Raw genomic sequence first — 20444 nt, 5'->3', positions numbered from 1 at the left:
GGGGATCTGGCACTATTGGGGCTTGCACTATGGGGGGCTGGCACTATGGGGGGGGGCTGGCACTATGGGGGGGGGAGCTGTCACTATGGGGGGGGGAGCTGTCACTATGGGGGGGGGGAGCTGTCACTATGGGGGGGGGGAGCTGTCACTATGGGGGGGGGGGGAGCTGTCACTATGGGGGGGGGGAGCTGTCACTATGGGGGGGGGAGCTGTCACTATGGGGGCATTTCTTACTGGCACATTATGGAGGGGCACCATGGGGGAGAGGAGCACTATGGAGGTATCTTGGGGCTCTAAAGTGGCTTTTTTTAATTATTGGCACATTCTGGGGGGCACTATAGGGGAGAGCAGCACTATGGGGCATCTGGTGTTACTATAGGGGTATTATTTTGGGGCACTATGGGGAAGTGGGGGCTCTAAAGGGGCCTTTTGTATTGGAACATTATGGGGGGCACCATGGCATTTGGTGGCACTAAGGGGGCATTTTTTACTGGCACATTATGGGAGGCACTGTAGGGGAGAGCGGCACTATGGGGCATTATTTGGGGGCACTATGGGGGAGTGGAGCACTATTGGGGCATATTGTGGCACTAAGAAGGGGCATTTCTTTTACTGGCACATTGTGGGGGAGAGGAGCACTATAGGGGCATCTGCTGGGGCACTAAGAAGGGGCATTTTTTACTGGCATATTATGGGGACACTATGGGGAAGGGGGAGAGGAGCACTATGAGGGCATTTACTGGGGCACTATATAGGGGTATTTTATACTGGCATACATTATGGAGACATTAGCTCAACTGCGGGCACTAAGCGGGGGTATTTCATGTACTGTCATATTATAGGGAGAATTAGTACTACTAGGGGGTCGTATGGGGAGCTTTACTACTACTGGGGGGCTATGAGGAACATGATGATTACTAGGGCACTAAAGGGGCATTATTACTACTAGGTGTGCTCTGGCAGAGAATTATTTCTATTGGTGGGATTTTGGGGAGCACTGTTACTTTGGGGGGCACCCTGGCATAGTATCAGCTTAGCACAATTATTTTTGGGGGACATTTTCTTTATACTATTAGTGTCTGGGCGCAGTTATTTTTTTAGAGCACTGTGTGCCAATAATTGTTGAAGGGGGCACTATCTGTGTGGTAGTAGTATTTCCAGGGGGACTGTTTCTGCAGTATAGCATTGGGGGCACAGCGGGCACAGTATTGGGGGCACTATCTGTGTGGTAGTATTTCCAGGGGGACTGTTTCTGCAGTATAGTATTGGGGGCACAGTGGGAACAGTATTGGGGGCACTATCTGTGTGGTAGTATTTCCAGGGGACTGTTTCTGCAGTATAGTATTGGGGGCACAGTGAGCACAGTATTGGGGGTGGCAGGAAAGGGTGTTCAGAAGATGTGAAGATGATGGAAATGTGGGAAACTAATGTCTGTTTCTCAATCGCTGCAGAGACTGGAGATGGCTGAAAAATCATCATGGCGGTCTGGTCTGAATGGAGAAGATAAAGAAAGAGAACGTCTACAACAAAGGTGACATCACTGGATGTAAGAGGTATGGGGCGCTATGTAGGAGAGGAGATGCTCCGTCCGGCTCCCCCCCCCCCCCCCCCTGCCATTTGCAGAAGGAGGATTCCGAGCTGGGTGAGGACGGTCAAGGGGGGCAGCAGGCCACGGGCGGGTGGCAGATGGTGGAGGGAACCACAGGCCTTGAGCAGGATCGGGGGAGGGAGGAGAGCGGAGGAGGAGCTTCCTGGCTGTAGCCTGCTGTTTATTGTATGATGTGAAGCAGGCAGTGCAGCAGGACAGGCCTCCCCTCTCCATATGATGTGTAGAGACAGGCCTCAACTATAGAATGTCAGCTGTACAGTGTTTGTTGGGAGTGGCCTATTATATGTAGGAGGGGCTTTAATAATGGGCGGGGCTAAATGGGCCACTTGACTGGATTTGCCCCCCCCAGGACTAAGGCTGCCAGCCCTCCCCTGCATTAAGGGGTTAAAAGGAGGCCATAAAAATGATCTGAACAGAGCCTTACAAGTTACCTGAGGTGCAATTTGATCAGTGTTGATACTATAAATCACTAGGCAGGTAAGAAGTTGGGACTAGATTTATTAAAGGGGTTGTTTCACTTCAGCAAGTGGCATTTATTATGTAGATAAAGTTAACAGAAGCCACTTACTAATGTATTGTTATTATCTATATTGCCTTCTTTGCTGGCTGGATTCATTTTTCCATCACATTATACACTGCTCGTTTCCATGGCTACGACCGCCGTGCTTGCCCATTATAGTATTTATAAAGTAAAAACCAGCACCGTTCCTTAAAGCTGTGACGATCCCTTATTCTTGAGTACAGCAAGCACATACAAATAATCACAGCACCCCGACTGTAAACGCGTTTAGGACATGTAGTTTGTCCGAAACGCGTTTACAGTTGGGGTGCTGTGATGGTTTGTATGGGCTTGCTGTACTCAAGAATAAACGATCGTCACAGATTTTAAGAACGGTGCTGGTTTTTACTTTGTGGATTACAAAAGGTCGGGAATCCGATTACAACCGTGCATGTCTGGTACAAAAAAGGTACCGGTGAGCTGGAGCTTACTTTTGCATATGAACAGTATTTATAAACTGAATGTTCAGCATTAGGAACTTTAATATCATTTACCTCCAATCTTTACTATGCCATTAAATGTTTCTTTCATCCGATGACATCTCCCCGTCTTATTACTTGATCAATGGTTCTTCTTGTTTAACTCGAGCATCAGTTAGGCTACATTCACCCCACACCTTTCACAGGTCCCTTTGTAAAAACACCTATTCTCGTCTGCAAAACGTACAAGAATAGGACATGTTCTATAATTTGGTACTGAGAACTTTATTTAGGAAACGTATAGAACAGAAATGTTTTATACACAACTAGAGAAATGTATTAAATCCATGACACCTGACAGAGTTACACTGGGAGCTATGCTGGATTTCATTTCCTAGTCCATTTATACTGATAATAGTCAGAGCTTACAGGGCAGACCTCTGTTCTGTTAATGGGAAAAAACCTCATAAAATGCCACTTTGCTAATAAATACACACTGGAGAGAAACGGATCTTGATAGAGTATAAATGAAACAAACTGTACAAAGATTGGTGTGGTTTTAAAAGGTTCTTTATACTATAAAAAGAAGAAACGAAACCCATCACAATAAACGTGATAAACTGACATATTTCCATGATGAGTAGATGACACTCATGGTCCCCAACACTCTGAAGAGACTACTCGCTTCAAAGTATAGGACTACAGTAAAATTAATCTCCAAGGTCCAGAGTTCTGAATTTATCTAGGTTGTAGAAGCATGCCTTCACTATTCGACCACCAAAGTATCTTCCATTGAGGTCCACCACAGCTGTGAAAAAGAAGAAACAATGATTTATTCTTTATTTCTGAAGAATCACAATATATAATACACCATATGAGTATTTAATATACCTAGTATCAATAGGACAGATTAGGTCAGACTGTCAGATTTTCTGGATTATCAAACAGCCATAGAAAAGAACATCAATTATTATGAACTAATGAGAACTTTTAGAAGAAAGCTTATGATAAAAAGTCAGCACCACATGTGTGTAACATATCTACCTCGTCAGTCACTGCAGCAATAGACATCACAGCAGGGCTGGTTGACATGCCAAGCAGCACGTTCACAGAAAGAATGTCTGTCCTGCCAATCTGTAGACCAGGCTGGATGAATCATACAGCCAAGGCTGACCAGAAAGTCTGGCTCGTCAGCCAAACAGAGCACTAGATGCTCAATTTGAAGTGATCACTCCAGCCATTAGTTTCTCTAAGCTGGTATGTTTCTGGATTTCTGTTTGGTAGCCATTAGATTTAGAAGCGCCTTTTCACTCATCATTTCTCTGAATTCTCCTTCCGCTTACTGTCTGCTGTCTTGCCTCCGATTTGTCTGCCATTCTTGGACTCAATTCTACTCCTGCCTTGACCCTTGTTCTCCACCACATCATGGTTTTGGCTCATCCTCCTACTAGTAATGAACCCAGGCTCTGGCTATTACTAATCATCTTCAGCATCTAATGCCCCTCTGCCAGTTGTGATGATTCTGGGGAAGCAACCTTGGAATCTCCAGCAGTAAAGTCCAGAATCCTTTATAGGGTTTAAAGGGTGAAAACCTGGGAATCACAGATTACACATCCCAGTCTAGCCAGAGACAAGCTAACTGTGGTCTCAATTATCACAGGCGGTAAGCAAAATCATTACGATATGCCCTTAAAATGTCCATATTGGTTATATCTACTGCTTCTTGCTTCATGTATCCTGGGATCCTCCACGGTCCTACCCTACAACTCTGTTATGACCTTCATCTGACGTGTCATCTATAAGTCATGTGACTGTGCAGCTGATCGCTTTCTGCTTGCTGGAAAACCCTTTTAGCGGCTCTGGTGGATGCCCTAAGGATGCCATACATATCAAAATTCGAGATCACTTCCAAGATATAAGCATTCTGAAGGAACATGGGTAATAAGATAATAGGAGCACATAAAGAATCAGAATCTTCACAATATTGTGTCCTACACAGAAACTAGGCGAGTTAACCTTCATTTTGTAACTCTACGGTAGCAGCATGTGAACATGCGAGACCCACTAATCACAGGAGAACTGCTCCCTTTTAATAGCCTGTTAGATTGGTGGACATTATGACATGCACCAATAGTCAAGCCAAATGCAGAAACAGTTCTGTTCTAAGCATGAAGAGAGATCAACATTCCACGTGACTGCTCCATTATATCTCCACATGCTGTTATATTAGTTTGCATGCTCTTCAGTTGTGATTGTACTCTTCTCAAACAACATGCTCAGCGGAAAGTTATAGATTATAAAGGTCTCTTTACATGGGACTATGAAAAAGTAGATTGTCAGGAAGCGTTCCTTCCCAATAATCTGCTGATCGCTACCAGAGACCACTGCATTTACATGCAGCGATCTCCTCCAAAGTTTGAGGAGCGATTGCTAATGCCTCGCTGTTAGTCTTGCTGTTTCCAAGCAGCAGAGCCGGTTTACACAGCACGATCTGCCACCGGGAAACAAGGATTGTTGTGCTGCACAAAAGATCCAATTGCCTGATAAAGAAGCGTTTTGCTTGTTAGCAATGATCTATTCAATTCTCAACCGGTGTAAAGAGCCCTTAAAATGTAACTGTCATTCTGGTTTAAAGAGTTTTCTTAGCAAAGCTTCAACTTAGAGTTGCTAAGCAGAGTCAGTCTTCAGCATTTTACTGAGCGCTAAAGATGCCTGTGTGCAACAAGTCAGATAGGCAGGGTGGTGGGCAGTGATGGGGCACATGCACGTAGTCCGGGACAAGAGGCAGGCTGGCATCTTCAGCACTCGGTAAAATGCTCACGCCCGAAGACAGACTTTCCTTAGCAATGCTATTAGAGCTTTACTGAGAACATTCTTTACACCCTGATTTCTAGCACAAAGAATCATCTTTGTTTGATACAGTATATTATAAAAATGGTTAAAATCTCAGAAAAAGTCTTCAATCCACAAGATATGTGCAAAAATAACATGATAAATCATTAATGTATATGTTATAAATACATTATACCACAGCCACATATTTATTCTTTTGGATTCTCCATCTGTCCTTTTTAAAGCAGCAATACTTACCTCGGGGGATGGGGGGGGGGGGATAGAAATAGGAGTGCTGGAAAATCAGAGAGGCGAGTAATACTTTTATTTTTTTAACAGTCCACAGAGAGATCACGGTACTCACTGATACTTCAAATTGGGGTCTTTATTGATTTCACAGCAGGCTTACACGTGGGCAAGTAAACACTCACCTGGATCGGCCGGTCCATGTAAGTCTTTACCCATCTGTGTGTAAACCTGCTGTCATCTCTCTATCTGCGGACTGTTTGAAAGTTTTTGATATGCTGCACTGTACCACTACATACAAGTTGTGGAACTACTGGTTTTAGAATGGGAGTCCGGGCTGGTTCTAGGTGTTGCCGACATGATTTTGTTGCTTTGACTGACTTTTTTACATTTTTTTTTAAGTGTTTCTGTCCCTTGTTTAAAATTTTTACCAGTTAGAAAGCCCCTTTCAACAGAACATCAAGGGTTGTGCATGACCTAGGATTGTTTCCAGCAATGTTCTTCTACAGAAAAGTGTAGGGGGTCATTTTCTTTGACCACAGACAGTTATGTTATGATATGAGCTATAAACTTTATATATGCAATTGACCTTTACGTTTTATTACATATTTTCATTGATTTATATATACATTTTGCTTTCTAGACCACATTTACACACTAAGCAACGTGTACATGTAATTATGATGATGCTATTTTCTTACACAGATAAACTAGAAAAGTGGTCTGGAGCAGTGGCGTTGCCGGAGCAAGCCAAGTATTGCGCCACCTAACCTGTGGACACACCTTTTATAGAACCACACCCCACAGTATACCAAGACCAACATTACCAATAATAAGCAAAGCCTAAATAATACAGCTACTGGGTGTCCTATTCCCCCATCTTAAGGGGCGCCTGCTTCATTCATTCTCTATGGGACTGCCAGAGAACCTAGTACAGTGCTCGGCTATTTCCAATGGTCCCATAGAGAATGACCGAAGCAGCAGGGCACATGCCTGATCTGGCACTCCATCAGATCGGGGGAATGGAACAACCCTTCTCGGAATCAGTGGGGGTTCCAGCTGTCGAACCCCACGTTAGTTTTCACCTATCCTGTGGAAAGGGGAAACCTTAAAACTTAGCACAACCCCTTCATTCATTCATTATCTCCCTATATTTGTTAACAGTGGCTAAATGTACAATGAAAGTGACAGCACAGTGCAGTATTAATGCAGTTGAAAAAAAATCAACAGTCATGGTGGAACATTATAGAGAAGGAAGACCCAGTGGGAGCAGTCTTCTTCCAGCCAAACTTTGTGTGCTCTTCTCAATACTCCATACATAGAGATCAATGGCAACTGCGCACAAGGACGCAACTGAGAATCTAAGCCCTCTCTCTGTCTCGGCTATGAAAGATACCCAATATAGACCTGCTGATCCCACCTGAATCTATTCTATATGGCCTGCCTGAAACCAATATCTCAGGTAGACTTCTTTTAAGGAGAAGAAAGCAATGAATACATCAAGGCTTGAAAGTCTGAGACTAAAGGGGACAGTGGGGTCACCAACATGTTTTTGAGGTGTAGTTAAAAAGAAAAGACCAAAACAGAAAACTCGCACCAGATGAAATAATAATTAACCCATCAGCATTAAAACGTTTACTGTTAATACATTACTCATACTTTACAGTAAATAAGCCTGGCGACAACAAATGAAAGGAGATTTCCATCATGGAAAACAAACAGTAAAGCATTAGATGCATATTAACCAAACCTGCAGATGTCAGGGAGATAAGGATCGGGCTGCTGAATTTCAACATACCCAATCCTTTTGTTATTAGGTGAGGGAGGGGGGAAGCTCAGCTTAATGGTGCATTTAGACGCACCAATAACCATCCAGATTATTGGAAATGACTGTTCCTGCGAACAGTCGTTCCCGATCATCTAGCCATCTAAATGTGCCGCCAATAGGGTGATCCTGTCACTTATGCAGGCACCACCGATCATGGCTTAGGAGCAGCAGATCATGCGGTCTAACAGCGATCTTCTGCCGAGAAACAATGATTGCAATAGCCATTCCTCATCCTTAGGCCTCATGCACACAACCGTTTTTTTTTAAGGTCCGCAAAAACGGGGTCCGTAGGTCCGTGATCCGTGACCGTTTTTTCGTCCGTGGGTCTTCCTTGATTTTTGGAGGATCCACGGACATGAAAAAAAAGTCGTTTTGGTGTCCGCCTGGCCGTGCGGAGCCAAACGGATCCGTCCTGAATTACAATGCAAGTCAATAGGGACGGATCCGTTTGAAGTTGACACAATATGGTGCCATTTCAAACGGATCCGTCCCCATTGACTTTCAATGTAAAGTCTGGAGTTCTTTTATACCATCGGATTGGAGTTTTCTCCAATCCGATGGTATATTTTAACTTGAAGCGTCCCCATCACCATGGGAACGCCTCTATGTTAGAATATACTGTCGGATATGAGCTACATCGTGAAAATCAGATCCGACAGTATATTCTAACACAGAGGCGTTCCCATGGTGATGGGGACGCTTCAGGTTAGAATATACTGAAAAGCTGTGTACATGACTGCCCCCTGCTGCCTGGCAGGTGCTGCCAGGCAGCAGGGGGCAGACCCCCCCCCCCTGTTTTTAACTCATTGGTGGCCAGTGCGGCCGCCCCCCCTCCCTCCCCTGTAGTTAACTCATTGGTGGCCAGTGCGGCCGCCCCCCCCCCTCCCTCCCCTGTGCGGCCGCCCCCCCCTCCCTCCCCTGTAGTAAACTCGTTGGTGTCCAGTGGGCCCCCCCTCCCTCCCCTGTAGTTAACTCGTTGGTGTCCAGTGGGCCCCCCCTCCCTCCCCTGTAGTTAACTCGTTGGTGGCCAGTGGGCCCCCCCTCCGTGCGCTATAGATAACTTATTGGTGTCCAGTGGGCCCCCCCTCCCTCCGCTGTAGATAACTCGTTGGTGGCCAGTGGGCCCTCTCCCCTCCCTCCCCCTCCTAATTAAAATCGCCCCCCTATCATTGGTGGCAGTGGTGAGTACCGATCGGAGTCCCAGTGTAATCGCTGGGGCTCCGATCGGTAACCATGGCAACCGGGACGCTACTGCAGTCCCGGTTGCCATGGTAGCTTAGCAATTTGTAGAAGCTTCATACTTACCTGAAGAGCTGCGATGTCTGTGACCGGCCGGGAGCTCCTCCTACTGGTAAGTGAAAGGTCTGTGCGGCGCATTGCTTATAGCACAGACCTGTCGCTTACCAGTAGGAGGAGCTCCCGGCCGGTCACAGACATCGCTGCTCTTCAGGTAAGTATGAAGCTTCTACAAATTGCTAAGCTACCATGGCAACCGGGACTGCAGTAGCGTCCCGGTTGCCATGGTTACCGATCGGAGCCCCAGCGATTACACTGGGACTCCGATCGGTACTCACCACTGCCACCAATGATAGGGGGCGATTTTAATTAGGAGGGGGAGGGAGGGGAGAGGGCCCACTGGCCACCAATGAGTTATCTATAGCGGACGGAGGGGGGGCCCACTGGACACCAATTAGTTAACTACAGGGGAGGGAGGGGGGGCTGGCTACCCACAAGGTAACTACAGGGGAGGGAGGGGGGGGGGGGGGGGGGCGGCCGCACTGGCCACAAATGAGTTAAAAACAGGGGGGGGGGGGGGGGGGGTCTGCCCCCTGCTGCCTGGCAGCACCTGCCAGGCAGCAGGGGGCAGTCATGTACACAGTTTTTCAGTATATTCTAACCTGAAGCGTCCCCATCACCATGGGAACGCCTCTGTGTTAGAATATACTGTCGGATCTGAGTTTTCACGAAGTGAAAACTCACCTCTGAAAAAGCTTTTATGCAGACGGATCTTCGGATCCGTCTGTATGAAAGCAACCTACGGCCACGGATCACGGACACGGATGCCAATCTTGTGTGCATCCGTGTTCTTTCACGGACCCATTGACTTGAATGGGTCCGTGAACCGTTGTCCGTCAAAAAAATAGGACAGGTCATATTTTTTTGACGGACAGGATACACGGATCACGGCCTCGGCTGCAAAACGGTGCATTTTCCGATTTTTCCACGGACCCATTGAAAGTCAATGGGTCCGCGAAAAAAAACGGAAAACGGCACAACGGCCACGGATGCACACAACGGTCGTGTGCATGAGGCCTTATACTGTGAAGGAGATCGCTGCATAGAAATACAGCGGTCTCCTTCACTGAATAAGCAGCCGACTGCTGGCCGCACAGTCAGCCCCTCTAAATCCACCTTAAGCCTGTTTACTGTACAATACACAAGTAGGAGGTAACGAGTGACACCAATTACTGGCTTTGCAATTACAAAAGACGGCTATTATCCTTCCACCTCGTTCCTTCCCACAGACAGCCTTTGACAAATTGTTCAGGGTTTACAGAAAACATGCAATTTACCTTTTATAGCCGACTCCACCCGCTCAAATTCCAAAAATATCCTCACAGCCTCATCATCTGGAGTGCCAGGGATCTAATAAAAGAGAAAGACATTGGGAAAGATGTATCAAACCAATCAGATTCCACCGTTCATTTTCCAAAGGAGTTCGAAAGGTGGAGTTTTCTTTTACACCAGTTTTGATTAATTCCCACCAGTAAGACCGTTACAAGTGAATGTATTAAAGCGAACCTTTCACCAGGATTTCACTTAATAAACTATTGCCAGTACCTTATAGATATCCTCATTGTGTTTCAATGCATTCTTGTGCCGCTTTCCTGGGATGGATATTCATGAAAAAAACGACTTATAAAGTCCTTGTCTCCAGCTCCTGAAGTCACGCTAGAAGTCAAGGGGGTAGCCCTTCCCTCACTCCGGGCTGTAACGCCCCTGCCCTAACCCTGTAACTGACACCCGGCTCAGTCGCCGGGACCGCGCTTGTACAGGCGGCGCATGCGCAGTCGGACTCTAGCGCGATCCTGTAACTGAATCGCACATGCGCCGTCCCCGATGCCTGCCTGTCTTCTCTTCCTCACGCGAGATTCAGTTACAGGATCGCGCTTGAGTCAGATGGCGCATGCGCCGCCTATACAAGCGCGGTCCCGGCGACTGAGCCGGGTGTCAGTTACACTACTTAGAGGTGGGGTTAGGGCAGGGGAGTTACAGCCCGGAGTGAGGGAAGGGCTACCCCCTTGACTTCTAGCGTGACTTCAGGAGCTGGAGACGAGGACTTTATAAGTTGTTTTTTTCATGAATATCCATCCCAGGAAAGCGACACAAGAATGCATTGAAACACAATGAGGATAATCTATAAGGTACTGGTAATAGTTTATTATGTGAAATACTGGTGAAAGGTTCGCTTTAAGTAATTTCTAATAAATACACTTTGGAGGAGGTTTATCTAAATTGGTCTAAAGGAGTACTGGCTTAGTTGCTCATAGCAACCAATCAGAGTCCATCTTTCATTTCGAGAACTCCTTTGGAAAAATTAAAAGTAGAATCTGGTTTCTGTGAGCAACTAAGCCAGTTTTTCTTTACAGCAGTTTTGATAAATCAGCAATCTATTTTTTGTACAGCAAACAGGAAAGAAGTTAAGCAAATCTGCATAAAGCTTTCCTTATATGTCAGTTAAATATATCATATAGGAGACACACACAGTGATATTTGAGAAGTGAAATGAAGTTTATTGGATTTACAGAAAGTGTGCTATAATTGTTTAAACAAAATTAGGCAGGTGCATACATTTGGGCACTGTTGTCATTTTATTGATTCCCAAACCTTTAGAACTAATTATTGGAACTCAAATTGGCTTGGTATGCTCAGTGACCCCTGACCTACCTACACAGGTGAATCCAATTATGAGAAAGAGTATTTAAAGGGGTCAATTGTAAGTTTCCCTCCTCTTTTCATTTTCTCTGAAGAGTAGCAACATGGGGGTCTCAAAACAACTCTCAAATGACCTGAAGACAAAGATTGTTCACCATCATGGTTTAGGGGAAGGATACAGAAAGCTGTCTCAGAGATTTCAGCTGTCTGTTTCCACAGTTAGGAACATATTGAGGAAATGGAAGACCACAGGCTCAGTTCAAGTTAAAGGGCTTCTGTCACCCCACTAAAGTGATTTTTTTTTTTTTTTGGGCTGGTGAAATTAGTTATATTGCGATATATCACAATATAATTGTGTCACTTACTTTGATCCAGCAGTTTCTTCAAAAAACGAAGTTTTATCATATGTAAATTCGGTCTCTAACAGCAAGTAGGGCGGCTACTTGCTGGTAGCTGCTGCAGAAATCCGCCCTCTCGTCGTGTTGATTGACAGGGCCAGCCGGGATCTCCTCCTCCGGCCAGCCCTGTCGACATTTCAAAAATCGCGCGCCTCTGTGGATTCGGCGCAGGCGCTCTGAGATGAGGAGGCTCGTCTCCTCAGCACTCCCTCAGTGCGCCTGCGCCGATGACGTCTTCTATTTCGGTGATGCAGAGGAAGCCTTCTCTCCGCCTACAGCACAAAAAGTGCCGCTTGAGGTGGGCAAAAGCAGATTTGGACAAGCCAGCTTCATCTATACAGCGCTTCCTAGAACAACGGGATCATACCACACCACGGAACAACTATTCACCATATAACAGGTAGAGATCTTGTAATTAGCGTCCTGTGCATATACATGTAGTAATCCTCACCCTCCCCTACCCTCTCTGTATACTAGCGCCAGTATTATATACATATATATATAGCTATTAGCCACCTATTAAAGGGGAGAGCAGGTTAGACACTCACCCCAATACTAGGCAGCGGCAAACAAGGTGATAACATCAGCCTCAGAGATATATCTAACGGCAGCGCAAGTGTCTCTGATCATCATAAACTTAATTGTCATTTTGGAATAAGGTGCTGTGGACTGATGAAACTAAAATTGAGTTGTTTGGCCATAACAAGGGGCGTGGGGCGTTATGCATGGAGGAAAAAGAACACAGCATTCCAAGAAAAACACCTGCTACCTACAGTAAAATATGGTGGTGGTGGTTCCATCATGCTGTGGGCTGTGTGGCCAGTGCAGGGACTGGGAATCTTCTCAAAGTTGAGGAACGCATGGATTCCACTCAGTATCAGCAGATTCTGGAGACCAATGTCCAGGAATCAGTGACAAAGCTGAAGCTGCGCCGGGGCTGGATCTTTCAACAAGACAACGACCCTAAACAAAATCCACTAAGGCATTTATGCAGAGGAACAAGTACAACGTTCTGGAATGGCCATCTCAGTCCCCAGACCTGAATATAATTGAAAATCTGTGTTGTGACTAAGGCTGCTTTCACACTAGCGTTCGGCTGTCCGCTCGTGAGCTCCGTTTGAAGGGGCTCACGAGCGGACCCGAACGCCTCCGTCCAGCCCTGATGCAGTCTGAATGGAGCGGATCCGCTCAGACTGCATCAGTCTGGCGGCGTTCAGCCTCCGCTCCGCTCGCCTCCGCACGGACAGGCGGACAGCTGAACGCTGCTTGCAGCGTTCGGGTGTCCGCCTGGCCGTGCGGAGGCGTGTGGATCCGTCCAGACTTACAATGTAAGTCAATGGGGACGGATCCGTTTGAAGATGCCTCAATATGGCTCAATCTTCAAGCAGATCTGTCCCCCATTGACTTTACATTGAAAGTCTGGACGGATCCGTCCGAGGCTATTTTCACACTTAGCTTTTTTTTTTTTGCCATTTTAATGCAGACGGATCCGTTCTGAACGGAGCCTCCGTCTGCATTAATTTGATCGGATCCGATCGAACGCTAGTGTGAAAGTAGCCTTAAAGAGAGCTGTCCATGCTCGGAAGCAGGCTCGGACTGGCCCACAGGGATACGGGGTAATCCCCCGGTGGGCCCCTGAGCAAGGTGGGCCCCTAGTCTCCCACCCCCTGAACAAGTGGCACATAACACATTAGACTTACTGCACTATATACATATATTCAATGTACAGCACTTCAACCAGCCTATGTTAAAAAACAAAAACTTTTTAGCATATGAAAAACATGTTAGATTATTTATTATATTTGAATGTATCCGTACGGTGGGCCCCCATAATAAATTTTACTGGTGGGCCATAGATACCCCAGTCCAACACTGTTCGGAAGCCATCAAACCTGAATAAACTAAAGAGGTTTTGTAAAGAGGAATGGTCCAAAATACCTTAAACCAGAATCCAGACTCTCATTGGAACCTACAGGAAGCGTTTAGAGGCTGTAATTTCTGCAAAAGGAGGATCTACTAAATATCGATTTCATTTCTTTTTTGTGGTGCCCAAATTTATGCACCTGCCTAATTTTGTTTAAACAATTATAGCACACTTTCTGTAAATCCAATAAACTGCATTTCACTTCTCAAATATCACTGTGTGTGTCTCCTATATGATATATTTAACTGACATTTTTTATCGTAACAAATAACGATTTATACAGGAAAATCATGACGATTAACAAGGTTGCCAACTTTCACATCCTACTGTACTTTATTTAGAGAAAATGTTCAGTGCCTATATGGAAACAGTTCTGCCCTATAAACAGTAGATCAGATTCCCCTGCCTCCCTGTATTAAGCTCTTACTGCTCACACAGCCATTGCTCCCGGCAGCTGGTTAAAGGGGTTGTTCAGGTTCAGAGCTGAACCCGGACATATCCCCTTTTTCACCCAGGCAGCCCCTCTGAGTGGAGCATCGAAGCATGACAAGGGATGGATCAGGCAGGGCAAGGGCTTCTTTGTTTATGTTTTTACACTGCTAGGAGGAGGCTTCTGCCCAGCAGTGTGTATTTGATTGACATCACCGGCAGTGATGAGTCTGCTTTAGAGCTATCAAACGACTAGGGCAGCACTAAAGCCCGCCCATTAGTGACGGTGATGTCACCGGGCTCACTGCTAGGGGAAAGCCTCCGCCTGCCAGTCCCTATAGAGAACCCAGTCACCGGATCTAAAAAAAAAATGTCTTCTCCCTGCGAGATTCAGTGCATGGCACTGGAGCACTAAATGCTCACATTACAAGGCCTGCCTGGGTAAAAATAGGGGTATGCCTGGGTTCAGCTCTGAACCCGGACAACCCCTTTAATCACACAAGACCGCCGGGAGTACAGGGCGAGCGATCACTGATAGCACTGGCCAGTGAGCAGGAAGAAAGTAAATATTTCATCTATAATAACTACTATGTGAGGGAGCAGTGCGGGTAGACACCGAGCAGCTCCCAGCCCGTCTCCCTAGTACAGCACTGCAGTGTTAGGAAGACAGCTCGGAAAAAGATCGCTGCTAAGGGACATTTCAGCCCTAGCTTTCGCCTATAAATAAAGGTTTTCACTAAATAAAGTATATAAGAAAAATGCTGCCTATCCATTAGCAAAAAATAAATAAAAATATGGCAGTTAAACTTTAAAGAGAACCTGTCATCACATGCAGGGCAGTCTGCAGGCAGCTTGTTATAGAGCAGGAGGAGCTGAGCAGACTCATATGTAGTTTTGTGAGAAAACATTGAGTAAAACTTACCTCGTACTCACAGGCTGAAGTGTGACCAGACAAGCACTGTTGTGGGGAGGTATGTGGTTAGAAAAGACTTCAGCCTGCAAGTATGAAGTGAGCTTAGCTCGGAAGCATGGACAATGGAATCTTATCTGTGCTGTCATCTGGACAGAATATAGTGCTCTACAGGGCGGAGAACGGAGCTTACATGGGGCTACTGATCTGCATTCTCACACAGACCGTCTCCTGCTGTATATTTAGGACAGATTCCATGTAAAGGAATCTGACGGCAGCCATTTTAATTCCTCCACTAATTGCACCTAGACAAAACGAGCCATTATAAATAGTCATTTTGGAGTATTTTCAGTATATTCCGTTTTTTGTGTTTCCCAAAGTTCAGAAAAAGCAGATGTTTAAATGTAATATACTGTGCGATAGTTTTTGTGAAGTGTGAATTTTTTTTCGCTAAGTAATGCTTTCACAGATAGAAGTATTAAAGGGATCATCTGCTTCTTACTACTGATGACCTATCCTCAGGATAGGTAATCAATATCAGATCAGCTGTTTGAAGAGAAGGTAGCACTTATATGAGCGCTGCCTTATCTGCTCTGTTTACCTACTCGCCGCAGCAACTGCAGTGCTGTGCAATTACAGCTATGGAGTCCCCATTCACTTCTATGGGATGGCTCGGCAAGTGTTCCAGAAATAGCAGAGTCGATGCACAGCTATTTTCAGCACTCTCATTGGAGTGAGGCCGGGCTTGCGCGGTGCACCCTCATTCATTTGCATGCCCAATAGTAGAGATATAGGCAGGTCTCAGACATTGGTGGCACATCCTAGAGATAAGCCACTGTCATGGAAGAAATTTTGTATGATTCCTCCAACATACACCTGTAATAATTCAACCTGGACACGGGTCTTTCTCCAGCACAATAAAAAGTGTATACGTACATGGTATATATTGGTGAATCTCAAGTAATGATCCAATTGTGCCCAGGGACCTCTCCTTCAGTAACCCACTCATGCTGTATATGTTCTCCCCAACTATCATGGGGCATGTCACATGGACTGAAAAACATCCCTATTCAGTTATCTACAGCACGATGAACATAAGTGTTCCTACATCCTACCTTGGAATACACGGAGCAGTCTAATCAACACAGATTGGGGAATGCAATTAGTTACTAAAAGAGGCATGTCAGACAAGGTGACAAGTCCTCTTCAAGTGAGAATTTGCAATACTTGAATATGTAATGTAATACTCAGATAAAATGATCAAGGGCAGATGCTGCAATCTGCAGCATGGAGAAACAGCATGCAGTGGTGACATCATGGATACCATCAAAGCAGGGTTGCTGACCCTTCAACCTGGCACAAATACCGACTACAGTAGTGTGGACTTCAATTTCGTAATTACAAACACAATCACATAAGGATAATAGATAAAAGATAATTAAATGCACTTACCTCAAAAATGACACATTTGCTAACTTTGCCATATTTTTCACATTCTTCTTTTGTTTCACCCTCCAGGTCTTCATCCACTTCCCCTGCACCAACCATATTCTGCAAAATGAAGACCATATACCATTTTTCAAACTGTGCACATTGTGGTGTAAAATCTGCTGACACATTTAAGGGCACATTCACACGTGTATCTTTGGGTAATTGCTTCTAAAGTCTTACCCGCAATAAAACCACTTTGGTCGGACACTTCAGTATTTCTGTAAGAGGGTTTGGATCAGCTTTTTTAGATGCGTCAACTATAAGAAAATGATGCAAAAGGTTAGATTATCCCACCGCAACAAAACAGGCCACAAGACTAACCAGAAAATAAAACATCACACAATGTGCATTTGTCCTCTCGGGTTATAATCTGTGGTCTAACATAAAACATACAGCATGCATATACAATATGAAGATGCAGAAGAGACATACTACTTAGGTCTCAATGCATCTTGGTTATCCATATTTACAAAGTGCCAAACTACAGTATTTCAATCAATGCAAACCTCCGCCCAGGGTTAAAGGGGTTTTCTGGGAAGAGAGAACTTGTATAAAGGGGTTATCCAAGATTTTAAAAAGTGGCCGACCTGCAGTGGGGTTCATACTTACTTGGTGTCCGATGCTGGGTTCTAGCTGCATTGCTCCCCAGACATCTCAGCAGATCTGTGATGCTCTGGCATCAACATTTTATTGATGGTGCAATGTGACTGTTGCAGCCAATCAGTGAACACAGTGGTGGCCTGTTATCCAAGTGGCACATTGACCAGTGACGTGCCGCATGGGTGCCAGGTTACTGTTGTGGCCAGTGATTGGCTACAGCAGTCATGTTGTGCCCGTCACCAGGATGTTGATGCCAGAGCATCGTGGAACTGCAGAGAAGACGGGGAGCAATGGAGCCACAACCCTGCGACAGCGACCAGGTAAGTATGAACTCCAGCGTAGGTCGTCCGATCTCTGAGGTCTTGGTTAACCCCTTTAAAATGTGACAGAATTGGATAGAAAAGAAGTCATGCACTGGTCCATTGCTGCCATGTTCTGGTTCCCACTGCTCTCCACTCCCCATTTCCTTGTCCCGAATTGATAGAAAGGAAAAGGCTGTAAATGCCTTCTTAGCCAATCACTGACCACAGCAGTGACCAGCCTCAGCCAATGATTGACTGAGAAGGCAAATCCAGCCATTTCATGTGCTGAGCGAAGACCATAAGGTGGAGAGCAACGGGAACAAAATACCATTGCAATTGTGGGAGTGGATACTTTCCCTTTTTTTTTTTTACCCCGAGGTAGATATATACATATGAATACCAAATTTACAACCTCTTTAACTTACCTTTTATGTCAATATTTACACAGAGAATCTTGTTATGTAGGTCATTTGCAAATGTCATTATTGTGGGTATAAAAGAAACATACCTTTATCAGCCAAGTCACCAACAATGATTTTGCCTCCTCTCTTGCTTGTTTTCTCAACCGATAAGGCAGTACTAAGTCCCTGCTCATGTTTTCCCAGACCTTGTCCTTCCCGGAAGCCATATTTCTGCATAATTTTATGAGCCACAGTTCCACTATGAAGCCAGAAGTTAAGAAGATGTTGGTCACAGCACGCATTGAGCCAGGAGCCTTCAGACAGAAACTACTCTTATAATATCCCTCCTCCCCATTATGCCTAAAAGCTGCTATGCCTTCAGGTTTGAAAACATATGCTATCCTACTTGTATATTTTCAGTGACTGAACATATACATTGCAAACTAGATTTTTAGGCCTAGTAAAAATAATTAAAATAAAGAAATTCAGCAATATGTCAACATACATCTGCAATCGCCCACTATACGGATCAGACTTCACTATTATTCCAATTATCAAGTAATGATGCGATATTTAAAGAGGACCTTTCACAATTTTTTACTTTATAAAAGCAATACCGCATACTGTAGTCTATGTTCAGGACATGCCATCACACAATTTTTTTTCATGATTATCTCCTTTGTTACGCCACTGTGCCCCCATTTGGTTTTGGCACCCGACATGCTAATTAATGGCATCAGTAGAGGGAGGAGGACATATCAGCTTTTCTCAGCGAGCATCTCCTTCTCCCTGGTTGTGATGCGTTCCAATCACGGCAGACTGACCGCTTTACAGCCAGGCAAAGGGGAGTTGTTTTTGTGAGATTTGGTAAATGGCGCAAGAACAGGGCAGGCTATGTAGGCAAGTACTATGCCTGCTTACATAGCCTGTTCTCATGAGATTTACCAAATCTCACAAGAACAACTCTCCTTCTCCGTCTGTGAAACGGTCCGATGCAACTGGACCACGTCACAGCGAGGGAGAAGTGGACGCCCACTGAGAAAAGCAGATGTCTCCTCCCTGTACCACTGCTATTAGCATATCAGTCGCCAAGACCAAACGGGGAGCCTATCGGTGCAAAGGAGGAGCGGATCATGAAATAAATTTAGATATTGAATCTCCTGAACATGGACTACAGTATGCAGTATTGCTTTTATAAAGTAAAAACTGGTGAACGGTCCTCTGAGTAAGAAATAAAATCATAATATTAGATATACAAGAAGCTACTTATGCAATGAAACTCTTACCCCATGTTTGCAATAAATGAATTGCTGGGCCCAGTTGGGGACCGAGGTCTCTCTGGCTCATCATATATGGGAGGTGGAATTGCTGCTTTAGGTATAGGTGGACGGGGCCTCGGCTCCTCATCATAAGAGGGCACAATGGCTGAAATGAGATCAGGAAATGACAATGTAACACTCAAAAGATAATTCATAAATACTATTTACAGTTCATAACTTTGCAACTAATCATTATATTTACTGGGGTTTTTTTATGTTTCCATGTATATAGTATATATTGTATTTTATGCCTGAATGATTATGAATATTGCAGTTTATACCAACGACAAGCCTAGTGTTTTTATACTTTTAGTTTTTAGCACTGCGACTTTGATGCTGCATATACAAAGGTTTTTAAACAAAGGTGATATGGTGCCCGATTATATAAAATTTGGAATTAATGATTTTTAGACTGTGTAGATTTGTGTGTGCACTCTTATATAATAATGGCATGTTTCAGCTACTAACACATCTCACAGTGAGGGAAGTCTAATTTTTCTACCAAGGAGATAGATAGGACTTCAAATTGGAACTTTGTGTACAATGTTAAAAATATACTGTGTTCCAAGCAAACTACAACTACTACCAAAACAATACATACTATCATATAAGGATTACAAGAAAGTTACACTGTGCTACAGACAGACCTTTTTATGCTCACAAATACTTGAGCAACATTGTACCAAGACTCCCTCTAGTGGTAAAATGCAATCACTAAGTCATAGCAACACTTACATTCCCGATCCTTCTCAACCAGTGATGTAGGTGGTGCAATAGCTGCTCCTCCCATGACTGTCAAGATACAAAGACAAAGCAAGTTTGACATATATAATAGCAATAAAATTATAGACGTAAAACAAAAGAAAAACATGTAAATGGATAAAGACAAGAGTTTTAGGTGCCATTTCAGGCACATATCAGTGTTTAAATTACATTTACATTAAAAGGTGGAGATTGGAGAATAATAGATATATTATGTTCAATGACTATGCATGTGTTAAAATTACTGTATGGGCCTGAACTCTAATGGTTAATGCCTGAGACCAAAGGAGTCTCCAAAATGATGTTTCTTAGGCCTCTTTCACACAAGCGTGACGGATTAGGTTCAGTGAAACTCGCACTGTTTTGCAAGCAAATTCAGTCAGTTTTGTCTGCAATTGCGTTCTGTTGTTCAGTTTTTTCCGCGCGGGTGCAATGGGTTTTGATGCGTTTTTCACGCGCGTGATAAAAAACTGAAGGTT

General features: G+C 44.6%; 1 protein-coding gene across 1 annotated transcript in view; it reads right to left on the bottom strand.

The window, feature by feature from the left end:
• Positions 1-3139: 3139 nt before the first annotated feature.
• RBM17 (RNA binding motif protein 17) overlaps positions 3140-20444 on the bottom strand; it is a 40991-nt gene continuing 23686 nt past the window's right edge. The window contains exons 6-12 of the mRNA XM_044280019.1: positions 19939-19995; positions 19171-19309; positions 17992-18143; positions 16762-16838; positions 16543-16641; positions 10067-10139; positions 3140-3395 (exon numbers count right to left, since the gene is read on the bottom strand). Coding sequence (XP_044135954.1) covers positions 3298-3395; positions 10067-10139; positions 16543-16641; positions 16762-16838; positions 17992-18143; positions 19171-19309; positions 19939-19995 — 695 coding nt within the window. The 3' untranslated portion in view covers positions 3140-3297. The remainder of the gene's footprint in view (positions 3396-10066; positions 10140-16542; positions 16642-16761; positions 16839-17991; positions 18144-19170; positions 19310-19938; positions 19996-20444) is intronic.

Source organism: Bufo gargarizans, chromosome 2 (assembly GCF_014858855.1).
Source record: "Bufo gargarizans isolate SCDJY-AF-19 chromosome 2, ASM1485885v1, whole genome shotgun sequence".
Lineage (NCBI taxonomy): Eukaryota > Metazoa > Chordata > Amphibia > Anura > Bufonidae > Bufo > Bufo gargarizans.
The sequence above is the reverse complement of the archived record's forward strand: the minus strand, read 5'-3'. Positions and strand labels throughout refer to the sequence as shown.